At 39.8% G+C, this 16,442-nt stretch overlaps 1 protein-coding gene across 5 annotated transcripts in view; it reads right to left on the bottom strand.

Moving 5' to 3' along the window:
- Nktr (natural killer cell triggering receptor) overlaps positions 1–15,131 on the bottom strand; it is a 36,139-nt gene extending 21,008 nt beyond the window's left edge. For 2 of the 5 annotated variants that reach the window (XM_013160189.3, XM_003477004.5), the window contains exons 1-6: positions 15,003–15,131; positions 14,819–14,899; positions 4,593–4,667; positions 3,957–4,064; positions 3,436–3,480; positions 1,658–1,745 (exon numbers count right to left, since the gene is read on the bottom strand). In XM_013160189.3, coding sequence (XP_013015643.1) covers positions 1,658–1,745; positions 3,436–3,480; positions 3,957–4,064; positions 4,593–4,667; positions 14,819–14,876 — 374 coding nt within the window. In that variant the 5' untranslated portion in view covers positions 14,877–14,899; positions 15,003–15,131. Of the gene's footprint in view, positions 1–1,657; positions 3,129–3,435; positions 3,481–3,956; positions 4,065–4,592; positions 4,668–14,818; positions 14,900–14,981 lie in introns of those variants that run through there. The other 3 variants (XM_013160190.3, XM_013160191.3, XM_063260975.1) reach the window with 3 other exon arrangements.
- Positions 15,132–16,442: the final 1,311 nt, after the last annotated feature.

The following is a 16,442-nucleotide window of genomic DNA, read 5'->3' as shown; positions in this document are numbered from 1 at the left end:
TAATTAATGTATGTAAATGTCCAGTTTTAACTCTAGCATTTTACAAACAAACTAATCTGGATATAATAATGGTAAGAAGTTGTTGCTACCTGATACATCAAATTTAAATGTAATGACATAAAAAAGGAAATCAAAAAGAAACTTTAGAGCCCTCATAGTAGCTTCCTGATCATTAGTTTCAGAGTTCAGATAAGCTTAAAAATGGAAATGGGAAACCTCAGAGTAAACGGTTACTACATAAAGTCACCATGAAAAGTTTTGGAAATATTTCTCTCTACTTTTTACCGGCCCTTTAAGGTTAGGAGTAAAAAACTACTTTAGCCAAAAGGTCTGATAACTAATAATGTATGAAATCAAGGGACAAGAACCACTGTCTTGGGCTTTTTTCTGTGTAGCTCCAACACAATCATCCCTTACAACTTTCCATTTTTAGGACGTTCTAACAAACAGAACGTCCCTTATCTGAACTTTATCATGTTGGAAATCTACTTTTCAGATAAATTTAAAATGGGAGTTTTTAAAACAAATATAAAACATGGATAATTTACTCTTTTAAAGACAGGGAAGCGCCATTCATGATTACTCATTTAGAAAGATGTCAAAGCAAACTTTTTCTGGCATATCATGAATAAAATGTTTCTCCAACATATGCAGTATAACCGAGATTTACTTCTGATCAAAAGCATTACGCTTGCTGCTAGACAATCACATTTCTTATTTCATACAATGGGATCGTAACACAAATGTATTTGGCATAAACATAGATAGCCAGCTGTGGTGGTGTTGCAATCCCAGGGGCAGGTGCGGCAGGACCCTGAGATTGAGGCCACCCTGGGCTTCAGAGTGAGTTCAAGGTCATTCTGAACTGCACAGCAAGACCCTGTCTCAAAAACCAAAACAAACAAACAAAACCCAAAAGATAAAAATATAACTAAAAGTATGTCAAAGGTCTTCTTTAGAATTTTCACATGAGAAGTTTTTAGTTGTGCCTGCAGGTACAACCACGTAAGTATTTGTATTTTTCAAAGCAAACTTAGCAAATTTAATTCCCTAAGTGATAATCTCATTACAAATTTTAGCAGAAATGACAGGAATGTTAGGTTAATTCAATTATGTAGAAAAACTTCACAAAATTTTGAGTTTTTTGAAGTGCTAGCTCAATACCACCTATTTCAACACAACAGCACAAAATAACACCTTTCTCAAAATTGGCTCAAAGAGCAACATTTATAAAAAGAGAAAAATGGGGTTAAAAGCACACAGTGGTTTACTCAAACCAACTGCTTTCATGCCAAGGGTACATCTGGTTCTACACTATGAACAATTTTTAAGTGTTCTTCAATAGTTTATGGTTAATCTAGGTTTACACAGACTGATCCCCCAAATTCAGCAGGGGCTGAAGCCAATTTCTCTTTTCACAATGAAAGCATATTTTGAAAATAAAGTGTATCTTCAAGTTCTTTTTTAGTCCATTCTTTGAATCCAGGATATATGTTCAATGTTAATGTTGGAGATTACTAGTTACCCTGTAACATTAGAAGAATAAAACCCAAGTTGACACAATTTTAGCATTAAAGTTGGTTTAACTATACCATCTTTCTCATGAACAGCGCTTCTCTGTTTAGGAAAAACTTAACTCTGAATTATGCCTACTCACATGAAAAACTGGGAACCATTGGTATGTTTCCCTCGATTTGCCATTGACAAAAGGAACGCTCTGTCATGTTTGAGAATAAAGTTTTCGTCTGTTTGAAGAAAACGCAAATTTGTCAGTTTCCAATTATAAGCCATTTCTAAAGTAACGTTTAAGTAGTAAATAGAAAGCAAAGGATGAAATTTCTCTTCTGGTGAGTACAGATACTTGACAATATTTAGAAAAAAATTTTAACTAATCAAATAATAAGAGCATAAAAAGACCAAAAGATACTAACTAATTAAAGCTTTGAAGAACATATATTCATTTGATACTTTATACAAACAGCCTTAGAATAGTCACTTTTAGTATTAACATTCTTTGGTTAAATATACATAAACTACCAATTTTTAGGGAAAACTAGAAAGAATTTTTAGAAAAATCCCTAGAGTAAAGCTTATTTCCTCCAAATTTTTCAGTCAGTCTGATGAATGCACTACACATGTGCGGACTTCGATACTCATCTGTGTGCTTCTTTCTTATTTGGTAAGTTTATTACTCAACTGAATTGAAACTAGACTATAAAAGCAGAAACATATCAGGTTTTAGAGATATGTCTAAATTAAGTATATGGGGGATAACAAGGAAGAAAATTTTATAAAAATAAAATTTAAAGAACAAAATACAATTTTAAGGTACAAAAGTATCACAGGGAACAACTCATTAAGGTGGGCTGTAACATTAAGTTCAAACTGCTACACACTAATATAAACAGCTAAACAGCTGCTTCCTATTAGTTTAAGGAAAAACTCTCATAAAGATCACTTAGATTTTAATTCCAGCAGAAGTATCATTAAAATTAACTTAAATTTCCTGTTAATTTTCACATGAGCAAATCTTCCTTTAAAATGAACAGAAATATAGAAAACTTTAAAAAAATGTTTACCTTGGGAACAGCCTTCTGAAAAACAGTAGTAATCCATTTTCTCCCAAAGGAAATATAAAAGACTATTATAACACTGAAGCTTTGTAAGTATTAGAACCTAGTATTATTGGATCCCAGTATAAATTTCTACAACTGACTTTTCTAAGGCTTTTTGGGGCAAGTGCAATAGTTAGATTTATGCAAATGCTACTACTGTAGGAATAAAACACAATCATATAGTTCCAGTTCACAAAAGAAAACATACAAACCTTTGAGAAAGGAGAAAATACCAACTTTTATTCAAAGAAATTGTGTGGTTTAGGGGGAAAAACACAACTAGATTCTTTTCCCTCATGTAGAACTAACAACCCATTGGGAAAAGAAAAAAGATACAGATGCATGTATGAAATAACAAAGAATTTCCAAGTCTTCAAGCAATCTAAAAATCCAGACATAACCTGACTCAGACTGTCCATAAATTCATTAGGAAGGGTGCAAGGAAACAGAATTGGAGTTCGTGTTACTGAGCTTTGTTCTCTTACCTTTTCATTTTGCAAAAGACCACATTCTCTATAAACAAAAGAATATGTTGACAGTTTTAGGCAGGAAGATAGGAGTTTTCATGTATAAAGTTGCCTAACCTCCATGCTGAAAGTCATGTTTAACCATAAAGTTAGCCTTAATTAATCTTGTCAATTTAAAGTTACACATAACATATAATTTATTCCCAAATTCATGCAAATAAAGTATTTTCATGCAAGCATTAGTTTCATGCAAAAAGTGAACTATAAGTAATCTTCTTGTCATTAAAAGTATATGACCAAACTTGCTTTAATAAGAGAACTGAAAGAAAAAACCATAAAATACTAGGCCTTACCTTTAAAATATCCACCATAAATGGATTCTCCACCTTTTCCATTACCTGAAAGTGAGTTACATTAAGTCATAGTGAAAATGAAAAATATAGTAATTAACACATACAAATTATTTTGATATTTTAATTTGCTAAAGGAAACCTTGAACCTTCCAACTACAACGGAGGATCATAATCTGAGTCCCCAATTAACTCCATTTTTAAAATACTATAATAAATACAAAAAATTATCTCCCTAGCCCACTTATTCGAAGCAATACCACATCAACAAAATTCTAGAATAAACTGCATTCACTGTTAGGAAATTCATCGAGGAATTATACAATAATCCGATACTAAATTACATAAAAGCAAAATAAAATGTCACAGTATTTTATTTTTTCATGTATTCTGGATATAAAACATTTGTTCATCAAAAAACTATGCATTGACCACATATTTATATCACTGTGATGTAACATTTACAGTTAACAGTAAGAAGACACTGTCAGAGCATTACTAGGAACATAAACTTTCAGCTCTACCTTCACTGAAGTCCCCACCCTGAATCATAAAGTTTTTAACCACACGATGGAACGTAGAACCTTTATAGCACAACTTCTTTCCAGTTGTTTTCCCAAGGCCTTTCTCCCCTGGGGAAAGAAAACAAAAACAAAGACAAATATGGCTACAAACTCATCCTTTTATAGAAGAATGTTCAAGTGTTGGCCTTTAACTATTAGTCTGCTATTTCTGATTTTAAACTAAACCTATCTCCACATTTTCTGCTTATTTAGAACATAAAACCAGTAACACATAACGAACAACCTCGTTTTGTTTTGCCTCTCCACCTTCTAAGCCTGAACTTCCTGTGCCATATGCAGATGCCATATCTGGTAAAATTCTACCAAGACCAATTTTGAATGAAATTATTATTTTATATATGATGTAGAGACAATTACATGAAGCAGTCTTACTTTTTTTCATTTTTAAGACCATTTTTTCCCTCCTAGAGATGATTACTTAATTTCAAATAGTAGGGTAAAAAAATATTTCTTGATACAAAACAGTTCACCAACCTTTTTTTTTTTTAAAAAATAAGGAAAATAGCTTCTCTGTTAAAACAAGGTAAAACTGTAAGCCATAACTTTTTGTTGGAAGTAATTTTAAAATTCACTTACCTGAGCATAGGCAAAGGAAGTTTTTACATGTTTTTGGACATATGTCTGAGAAGAGCTGAAACATAATGCGACCAACTGAAATAAAACACATGGGGGGAAGTGTGAGCAAGGTGAGGTAATACAGCACGCGTCCTGCATGAGAAAGACACCAGGAGAATGAACTGGAAGACGTGGGACGCTTCACCTCCCCCAGAAACACCTGTACACCACACCCTAAGCCAGTTTGCTCCGCACAGTCCTAGGAAAAAGACACACGCTCTGCGGTGCTCCCCCCACAGCCTTCTTCCCCTGCATACCACACCACCCCGAGGGGTCTGGCGCCACTTTCTAAGTCACAGCCCACACTTAACACTCTGCTGCGCCCTCAGAGGGCAGAAAGAAGGCAACAGTCTGGCCGGCTCATCGCAACCTCCACCCCAACGCCTCCAGTGGCTGTGGCCCCAGGCCTAGGGTTGAGAACAAAGTCAGCGCTTAGTAAGTCCCTATCTCTGGGACGGGGGATGTGGCTCAGTAACACACCTCTAATTTGGGGGCGATATTTCTCTGATGAGGTAAGGCTTATGGCAGAGGTTTTCTCTCTTCTGTGACACTGAATTAAGATCAAAACAAAAAAACACATAAAAATAAAGCTAAATTTGTTTGTCCTCAATTCCAGGATGCAAGGTAAAAAACACTGCCACAACCAGCAACAAAAAAAAAAAAATAATACAACCTTGGAGAGGACAGATGAACCCTGTGAGGCCCAAAGGCTAATCTACAAATATTCAGGCACTGGTTCAGAATGCTTTCTGTCTGGACACGGTGGGGCACCCTTGCAATGCCAGCATTTGGAAGGCTGACGCAGGATGATTACTGTTGAGTTTGAGGTCATCCTGGGCTACACAGTGTATTCACACCCAGCCTGGAATACACAGTAAGACTCTGTCTCACAAAAAGACTGCCTTCTTAATTTGTCTGTTTGTTCTGGCAACGCTAGGAATTGAACCAGAACCTCATGCGAGCACGTCCTCTGTTACTGATACATCCTCAGCCCTTCTTTTTAAATACACAAATATTTAAAAACAAAAGGCAGGATCTGTGGTGCACACCTGTAGTCCGGCACTCCAACTGCATGGCTCCAGGACTGTCTCAATGTTGTTACACAACACATTACAGCACGTAAGAGGTATGCGAACACAAGCTAAGTCACCAAGCGGGGTTCCTTTGCCCACTTCTTTGTTCTGAACATTGTTATGTACACACTAAGCACAACCCCTCATTTAGGGACCAATTCAGCTAATGACTGCTTGCACATTGCAACATGGCCATTAAATGAGGGATGTCTACAATAATTAATAAATGAAAATAAAAACAAAAAGGTCAAAGTTTATCCGAAAAGAAACAGAAATATTATAACTTCTATTTATGAAATGATAGCCTCATGTTAATTCTCCCAAAGTAAATCCAACACTGAAACTGAATACTACAGGATATTTATCATCAAATATAGGCTTAAAACAATTCAAAAGTAAAGCACACAGTAGATTTTCAACATTTTAAATAAATTGCATTATTTTAAAGAAAACAGAGCCTGGTCCTCTTGTGTAGGATACGGTGGCACATGCCTGTAATCCCAGCATTCACAAGGCCGAGGCAGGAGGACAGCCTCCAGCTCATGGCCCGCCTGAGCTACAGAGGAAGACTTAGAAGAAAGAAAGGAGGACAGAAAGAAGACTAATTTTGATATTTCTACTTTTGAAACTCAAAATAGAAGATATACTGAAGGTATTCCTTGAAGAGAAAAATCAGTCAGTAGTAGTCTAGTTAATTTCAGTGATATGAGACATAAATTCTGGTTATGGAACATATTGAAAAGAGAAAACCTGTAGGTAGTTACAATAAGGCAAAGACTTGACTGAATGCGCAGAAGAGAAGCTAGCGACAAAGCTAGGGGGACAGTAACTTGACCCTCAATAGTAAATATTAGAGATTTCCATTCCCCAGAAGGAGCTAAAAACTCCTGCTAATGTCTCTTTGCAAACTAATGGCTGATTGGTTAGTTTGCTGGCTTGTTTTTTTGAAACAGAGTCTTGCTCTGTAATTCAGGATGGCCTTAAACTCACTGAGGTTCAAGCCCAGGATGGCCTCAAACTTGCAGCAATCCTCCTGCCTCAGCCTCCCAAATGCTGGAATTACAGGCATGCACCAGTACATCTATCTGGCTTTAGTAGCTTTTTTCAATGAATAAAATCTAAGGGGTTTGGGATTTAGCTCAGCGGCACAAGTGCCTGCCTGGCAAGCATGAGGTCATGCATTCAATCCCCAGTACCAAAAAAAAAAAAAGAAGAAGAATGAATAAGATCTAAGGAAAATTTGTTACTAAATAAACATTACTTATAATTTGGTGACATTCAGTAATTCCTTAGAATCAGTTAACACTATTGATAATATTCTATTTCTTCCTCAGGATTACTTGCTGCTCTAATAAATATATGGTTCGATAATGGTAAATCTGAAACTAATTCCTGCAAGCATTATCACTGTGCTTTTAGTGGAAAAAAAAAATATGTAACTAAAGATAAAAATGATACCATGTGGAACTGGTTTCTATCTAACCCCAAAATATGAACATGCAGATCCCTACAAAGACCAGTATCAGAGACCTTATATTAGAAACTCAAGACAACAGAACACTGTCTATAATATGCTATGAACCACAAATTTTATGCCTAGCAAAGGAAACACACTAATTAGCTTTTACCCTAAAGGAACTATAGGAAACACTGGAGACTGAATCCATTACAACACCAGATTAAACCTAGATAACTATGGTAACTATGGCTGTAAATAAAAAGTAAATGTAAGTACTAGGAAACAAATTTATATAATAGTAAAAATTCTCTGCTATGTTTACATGCCTAAACTACTCTAATGATTGAAAAAATCAAACAGGGGAGAGGGTACAGGATGAAGATCCTATTCCAGTTCCAAAGGACAGATACTCAGTTTCACTAATTTCCCCTGTTTCTCCAGTTTCTTCTCACACTGCTGCCCTCCACCCCGTTTTAAAGACAGCATTCTGCACTGAGCCCTGTCATTTACTTACTAATCCATCACGAAGAGCCTGTCATGCCTTCAATGCAGTAATGTAAATGGGAAGATGGGAGTGAGGAATTACAGGATCAGTAAAAACAGAGGAGGCTACTTTGGTGACAGACACTACTTATCTCCCCACTTCCCAGTGACAATCAAATTGAAGCCTTTGCTGAAGTAGATACGGGTGGTAGGGCATAGGGACACTTAAAACGTGTAATTACCCACAGAACTAAATTATATACGTTTCCAGTTTCTGTGGTAGCAGGGGAAGCAACCTATGGTAAAATACAGACAACAAATGAAATAACAAGAAAACCTAAATGAGACTGGATAGGCAAGAGAAGACCAGGGCTGGGTGTAGTGGCACATGCCTATAATCCCAGCTGAGAAGCTTAGAAGGCTGACGCAGGAGAATCGCCAAATTCGAGGTCAGCCTGGATTGCCTGGGGAGAGCCTGCCAAAAAAAGCCAAAAAATAAATAAAAATAAAAATAAAGACAAGACCAAAACAGCTGTACAGTTAGTCGCATAGTGTTTTTATGATGTCAATCAGTAGCCACTTAAAAGTGTCTACAGATAGTACAAAAGTATTGGCTTCTATAGTTAGCATTCACGGGTATGGGAACAGTTAAGAGGATCAAAGACACAAGAAGTCCAGAATGCGAGCAGACATCAGAGGGACCAAGTCTCAGGTGAACGCTGATCCTCATATCTTTGCCCCAGTCAGTGCACAAAACTCTAAGTATTTCCCATAGTGACTAAGACATGGAGAAATCAATCACTCAACTCAAGGGAATAAAAAAGGAATGCCAACACTTGAGGAAAGACTTGTAAGACAGCAGAGATGATAATTCTGTGTGGTACAGACTAAAATGCCACTTAGTAACTACCAAAAGGATGCTGCTAACACTTCAGCCATCAGAGAACCATCTCTCATCTTCACGAGACACTGACGGATCACTGTTTCAGAGCACAGCAAACTGAAAAGGTTAACACGTCTTACAGAGCAATAATAAAGCTGAAACCCAGAAAGACAGACAATATAAAAAGATTGTCAGAAAGACAATATAAAACAAAACTTAAAAGCTCAATATATCAACTTCATTTTAAGAGATACCACTCAATATTAGGAAATCTATTAAGATAATTGAAATGAAAGAAAAGCCAGATTAAACTCCGTAATAGAAAGCACAAGAGCATTTGATAAAATCCAACATTCATCCTTTAACATACCATGTATATTAAGTCAATAAAATCCTCTAAAGAAACCACTCTGCTCACTTTTAAAAACCAAGGTTAAGTACAATTACAAACTGCATAATTTTCAATTTAAAAGGAAAATATACTCCAAATATGAATATCAAAAATCCTGAAGACACTACTGTAAGACTTTTAAAGCTAATAAATGAATTCAGAACTGTAGCAGGATACAAAATCACCATTAAAAATCAACAGCTTGGGGCTGGGGATTTAGCTCAGCGGCATAAGCGCCTGACTTGCAAGCAGGCAGTCGTGAGTTCGATCCCTGGTACCAATAAAAAGGAAAAAGACAAAAAAAAAAAAAAAAAAAAAAAAGTTAAAAAAAAAAAATCAACAGCTTTACCATACACCAATAATGAACTAGCTGAGAGAGAAATCAGGAAAACAACTCATTCACAATAGCTTCAAATAAAATAAAACACTAGAGATAATCTAACCAAGGAGATGAGACTTCTACAATGAACACTCCGTAACACTGAAGACAGAAATTGAAGAAAATACAAGACAGACCTCTCCGATTCACATATTAGCAGAACATTGTTAAAATGGTCATATTACCAAACACCACTACAATGGAATCCCCACTGACATAGCAGTAACATTCTTCTCAGAACTACAGAAACAATCCTAAAATTCATTATAGAAACACAAGACCCAGCATTACCAAAGCCACCCTAAACCACAAGAACAAGACTAGAGGCATCATCATACCTGACTTTAAATTGTACTACAAACCACAAAAACAAAACATGGTACTGTGCCAGTACAGAAATAAGACACACAGACAAATGGAACAGAAGACAAGAGACAACCACAACTATCTGACTCCAGACAATGAAGTCAAGACACATGATGAAGAGTCTGCAACAAATGTGCTGGAAAACTGGAGATCCATTTGTAGAAGGTTAAAACTAGATCCTTCTCACTCTTTTTACAAAAATCAATTTAACACAGATCAAAGACCTAGCTGGAAGACCTGAAACTCTGGGCAGGTATGGTGGCACACATCTAGCACCCACAAGGCTGGGGCAGGAGGACTACCTTGAGTTCAAGGGAAGACTGGTCTACACAGTGAGTTCAAGGCCAGCCTGGACTACACAGGGAGACCTTGTCTCAAAAAACAAAAAGAACAATAATCAGACACACGCACACACACACACACACACACCCCTCTGATGCTTAAAACTGCTTTAAAAAAAAACCCATAGAGAAAATACTTGGCAGCACAGGCACAGGTAAAGATTTCCTGAACAGGTTTCCAATAACATTAGGAATAACAGAAAAAAAAAAAAAATCAATAAATGGAATTGCATCAACTAAAAAGATTCTGTTCTTTTCTTCTTTACTCTTTCTTTCTCTCTTTCTTTATTTGAAACGGGGTCTCACTATTATTCCAGGCTGGCCCTAAGCTCACTATGCATCTCAGGCTGGCTCTGAACTCACAGAGACTTTGCGGGCTCAGCCTCCCCAGTGCTGGTGGTGCTCCCAGTGTGCACCTCCAACACCTAGCTCAAACAGATCCTCTACACAGCAAGGGAAACAGGTAACAGAGTAAAGAAACATCTTACAGAATGGGGAGAAATCCTTGCCACTATATGTAGACTATATAAAGCACTTAAAAATCAAACAGCTCAATCAATAAATGGGCAAATAAACTGAATAGGCACTTTTCAAAGGAAATACAAGTGACCCATAAATATGTAAAAAATGTTCAACATCTTTAGCCAATAGAGAAATGCAAGTCAAAACTACACTGGGCAGGACGTGGTGGCACATGCCTGTAATGCTAGCACTCAGGAGGCTGAGGCAAGAGGATTGCTTGAGTTCAAGGCCAGGCTGAGCTACACAGCAAAATCCTGTCTCAAAACAAATCACAAGACTACACTGAAATTCCATCTTACTCCAGGCCCCAGGCAAAATATCTGTCACCAAGAACACAAAAAAACAAATGCTGGCAAGGATGCAGGGGGTGCGAGGAAGACTACTGGGGGGAATGTAAATCACATGACCCACCCATGCGCCCCTAAGCACATACCTGAAGCAGAGAGAGACCATGCTACAGGGTCACCTGCATCCCTGTGTTTATGCAGTACCGTTCACAAGAGCCAGATATAGAACCAGCCTTGGCCTCATCAAGAGGCAGGTGATTAACTAGGCATGTGTGCAGACACAGTGGAGCAATACCCTGCCACGAGTGGGGAAGGAGGAGATGGTAATTTGCAAGACAATAGACGGATCTGGAGATTATCATGCTGAATGAAATAAACCAAACTCAGAAAGACAAATATTGGGCCGGGGCTTTAGCTCAGTGACACAATTACTTGCCTGGGAAGCACAAGGCTGTGAGTCCAATCCTCAGTACAAGAAAGAAAGAAAGAAAGAAAGAAAGAAAGAAAGAAAGAAAGAAAGAAAGAAAGAAAGAAAGAAAGAGAGAAAGAGAGAAAGAGAGAAAGAGAGAAAGAGAGAAAGAGAGAAAGAGAAAGAGAGAAAGAGAGACAGAGACAGAGAGAGAGAGAAAGAGAGAAAGAAAGAAAGACAGATAGAAAGAAAGAAAGAAAGAAAGAAAGAAAGACAGACAAATATTGCATGTTCTCCCTAGTATGTGCAATCTAAAAAGGATGACTAAGCAGAGGGGAGACTGTGATTAGACAAGATGGGAGTACAAGGGGGAGAATAGGGTATGTAACGGGGAGGTGGATATAAGCACATTGAAATTTCTCCTCCAGGGGCCAGGGATTTAAGTGGCATAAGCGCCTGCCTGGCAAGTGTGAGGTTGTGAGTTCAACCCATGCAAAAAAAAGAAATCTCTCCTCCAAAAGAGTAAAACTAGGGATGAAGGTGGAGCAAGGTAGTGAGGGTAGCAGTGGTGTAAAAAAATCGCAACTACAATGTGCTAACGCGAAACCCATTAATGTGAATAACCAATAAAAAGGTGAAAAAAAGTTTTAAATGTCAACATCATCAAGACCAAACACACTGAAGAAAGCACTAAAGAAACAGAGGTCATGACAGCTAAACACAACACCTGAGGCTACACTGGCTTTTGTATCCAAGGGGAAAGAATGTTTTAAATGACTTTTTAGGTAAACTGCCAAAAATATAAATCATACTGTATCAATGTAAATTCACAAAACTGGTAACTGCATTGTAGTTATGTAAGACAATACCCACATTCATAAAAACTACACACTGAATGAAGTATTCTGAGTCAGAGCATCACAATGCAAGTAACTTATCCTCAAATGTTTCAAAAATTATGTGTGCAGAAGAGATTGGTCAGCCAGCCTGGGCAATATAGTGGGATCTCATCTCAAAAGACAAAACAAAATAAACAAAAAACCCCAAAATAACAAAGTAGGCTAATCCAAACACAACAAAAATTTTATTAAATGTAAATAATTTTTAAAAAGACACCAACTAAAAGAGATCGTCACAAGAGAGAAAAATAAAACCCATCTACACCTGCCATGTATAAGAAACTCCTTCAAACGACGTAAGCAGGTTGAAAGTGAACGGACTAAAAATTACAAGACATGGCAATGCTGACAGGTAGAGTGAGGCTGCGCTCATGTGATCTCGGAAACCATGCCGAACAGGCTTAGTACCAGGATGAAAGGAAGCTGGACTACCTACATTCACATCAAACTAAACTCCAAGAAAATTAGCAGGAATACAAGGGTTATTATATAATGATAAAGGACCAGTTTACTAAGACAACAATCCTAATCATGTATATGCTCAACAAACAGCTTCAAAACAAATGAAGCAAAAACTTGTGGAACTGAAAGATAAATTTATAATTAGGGCCAGAGACTTCAATACTGCTTTACTGTTCAATACCCCTTTATCTATTAAAGAAATAAAAATCTGGGGCTGGGGATTTAGCTCAGCGGCATAAGCACCTGCCTTGCAAGCAGGCAGTCGTGAGTTCGATCCCTGGTACCGATAAAAATGAAAAAAAAAAAAAGAAATAAAAATCTAAAAACCAAGAAGTTCATAAATGAACAGCCCTGGAATTATTTAAAAGAGAAACATCTTACCAGATTCAAAAATAACACACAATGTAAAGACTTTCTCCTCTGTTAGTAAGGACTTGCATTCATTCAGTGGCTTTATAATTCCAAAGCTAACCTGTAGGTCATAAGATGTACATGCTCAAGTTGCTGCTAATGGGAGAGACTACATATACACTGTGCTCAACTCTACGTTTATCAGTACTTCAGCTCTCATTAATGTCAGCAATACAACCACTCAAATGACCTTTGCTTATCAAAGTAAAACAAAGATATTACTCGAATTTACATTAAGTATCCAAGAAATCAAGAATATTACTTGAAAAATGGTTAAATCCTACAAAGCAGAACATTTCACTTCTTACAATTGCAGAGATCCTTAAAGTTGGTAAAAATTGAGTACTGGTTGAAATATACTGAGAAGTGCTAAATAAGATTAAATATGAATTGGACAATTATCACCTGACCCAACCTAAACAATGGCAGCATTCTGCTTCATACATGATTCAGCAGTCAAAAGTGCTAGATACGTCTACAAAAATTATTCCAGATGTTGAGGGCTGAAGCTCACTCCACATTTACCAAACACATTTTGGAGATTTTTCACAGGTTATTTGCAAATCTAGGATGTGAATATATACTATAAATGGAATACTTAACACTGCTATAAATCTTTGTTTTACCTCTGTGTTTCAGAAGCCTCTGGCATTTGACTATTTCTTTAAGAAAATGAATAAGGATTAGAATCCAGCAAGATTCAAAATATTAAAAAGAAAAGAAGGTGGGCCTGGGGGGTGTGGCTCAGGGGTAGAATGCTTGCCTAGTCTGCAGCGAGGTCCTGGTTTCAATTTTCAACATATGGGAAAAAAGAAAGAGGCAGCAAACTTTCCACGCTCACTCGCTCAAAACCTTTAAATAGTGTCCCATCCCACTTAGCCCAAGTCCTACAGGCCTTTTGCTACCAATTCTCTTCCCTTCTCTAACTCCAGCCACATCTGGCTGCTGGCCACTCCAAAAACAAAAACAAAAATACAAATTCTCTGTGGCTCAGGCTGTGCTATTTTTCTCTACTAACAATACTCTGAATACTCTTCCTACATTACACACGCGCCCACTGCTTCAATGTGGCCTTGTCTCGCCAACTTACTCCAAGCGCTCCTGCCACACATCGCTCTGTTTTCCTATTTAACCTATCCTCTCCCCACATGTTATAAACGGTGAACAAGGCCTTGCTTTATTCATTAGCTCCAGGGCCCAGAACAGTGAAAGGCTCCCCTAAGAAGGTGCAGGGCGGGATGCTGCACGCAGATGCGGAACATGTATGCCTGCGATTAAAATGGGTCAGCTGTATCAAAGAGCTAAGAAAGAGATCTGAAAGGGTGCCCACTCTCCTGCTGAGAGTGGAACCACTACCCTTGACAGATAGCATCTTATTCTCCCAAACACACACATACTAATGAAGGGCTGGATTCCTCAAAAGAGAAACAGTGTCAGATGGACACATGTTGCACTCTGCGAGAACAGAAAGTTCTGCTTTACCCCATCACCCAACATGTTCCCCTAAGGCATTTTCCCAGGAAACAAGAAATCCAGCTAAAGATTCTTGGGGGGGAGGGGGGAGACAGAACCCGGGCTAACGTATACGGCGACTGGAACACACGAGTCCGAGCTGGCCAGTACCAAGTAGACCACCCTGAATCAGACAGGGGCCATCGCGAGGGACAACCTCGGAGCCCAGTGGCCCGCGTCCGCAGCGCACGGCCGGGAGGTGCGGGCCCGGGGTCGTGGAGAAGGGAGGAGGCCCGTCCGGCCCGGCCGCGCCCCGCCCGGGGACGCTGCAGCCGCACCGGCCCGCCCTGCCTTGCCGTCCGCTCCTCACCCGGCTCCCGGTTGATCTCGATGTCGAAGTGACACTGTGGCCGGTCCTGCGCCCCCATCGCGGCCGCGGCGGCGGGGAGAGCTGCGGGAGAGAGGGACGCGGTCAAGCGGGCAGAGTCCGCGCTGGCGCCGCGCACCGACGCGGGGACGCCCCTCCCGCTCACCTGCCCCCGGTGCGCACGCACCTGGCTAGCCTCCGGGCGGACCGGCTCCCCGTCGGCTAAGGAGAAAGCGCCGCCACTGGCGCCACAGGCCAACGCCACCAACGGAACACCGCCTCCTCCCGCGGGCGGGCGCGCAGTGCCACGCCAAACTCCGCGAGACTGAGAGCAAATATCACGATAACACAACCCTGCAAGGCGGGGCGGAGGACGTGGCGGGCGCTCCTGCCCTGCGTGGTTCTTCTCGGCCCCGCCTCTGTCGCCTTACCTGCCGCGAAGCGGCTTTCGCCTTCCCAATTCCCTGGGGCTTCCCCCCTGCGTTGGAGCCCCAAAGGGGGAGAAACGTTATTTATTTTAAGATGGGCTTTCTCCGTGGAGAGTAGGGACTGGAGCCAGTGGCTTCTTGCATGGATCTTTCTAGTCTGGCAGTCGCAGGGGAAAGGACTTTTCCTGCCAGAGTACTTTGGGAAAGATTCGGCTGGTCCGATGAGGTCCCCACACCCACCTTTCGGCCAGTCCTGGTGCCCAGGGGCTGCTGTGATGGATTAGCTTAGGGTGAAGCGGGGACCAGGATCCAGGCAGGGAATTTGGCGGCCAAGGCAATGGCTGGATCTGAGAAGCGCCTCAATTATTAATATTACACCCACCCTTTAGCCCGTGTGCCACTAATGTGCCATAAAGCATAGCTTTATTGTCACAGAAATCTGCTGGCACATCCGCTACAGGAAGGATCCTGAATCCCATCAAATTAAAGGGATAGCCCTCTGCGACCAACTCTGCAGGTCAGATCGGGTCCTCACTGCACGCGGACTGTAACTGTTTACTGGTTCCTTGCTCTCAGTGTCTCTTGGAGTCCTCAGCTCTGACCCTTTTTCTGGACACTAGCCTTTGCAAGTAGATTAGATTTGGGTGCAAACTTTTCGAGTACTTTAGCACTGTTGTAAACTGTACCCAACCTGCAAGGAATCAAGCATAAGACAGTTGCTGTCTTCATTTCTTTTTCTCTTTAGAAGCAGACTCGAAGAAGCTGATTTGAGTAGAAGTTGTTTATTTAGAAAGTGCTATGGTCTGAATATTTGGGTCCACCAAAAGTGTGTATTGAAACCCTGTCCCTTGTAGCGCTGGTATTAAGAGGTGGGTCTTTAGGAGGGGATTAGATTATGAGAACTGACCCCTATAAGTCCCTATAAGAGAGGTCTGAAGTTGGGCACAATGGTGCAGGCGTGTAATCCCACCACTCTGGGAGGCGGAAGCAGGAGGACTGCATGTACAAACCCACCCTGGGTGACTTACCAGGAGTGTCTCAAAGTAAAAACTGAGAGGGGAGGAGGATAAGGATGGAGGTCAGTACAACAATCCCTAGTACAAAAAATAAAACAGGCCCAAATGAGACCCTTTGTCCATGTGAGGTTATGGTGGAAAAGGCATATCTGTGGGCCAGAACATGGGCTTTCACCAGTATCC

The sequence above is a fragment of the Cavia porcellus genome, unplaced genomic scaffold (assembly GCF_034190915.1).
Source record: "Cavia porcellus strain 051 isolate PalLab524CR breed Dunkin Hartley unplaced genomic scaffold, mCavPor4.1 scaffold_14, whole genome shotgun sequence".
Taxonomy (NCBI): Eukaryota; Metazoa; Chordata; class Mammalia; order Rodentia; family Caviidae; genus Cavia; species Cavia porcellus.
Note: the sequence above shows the minus strand (reverse complement) of the source record. Positions and strands in the feature narration are given on the sequence as shown.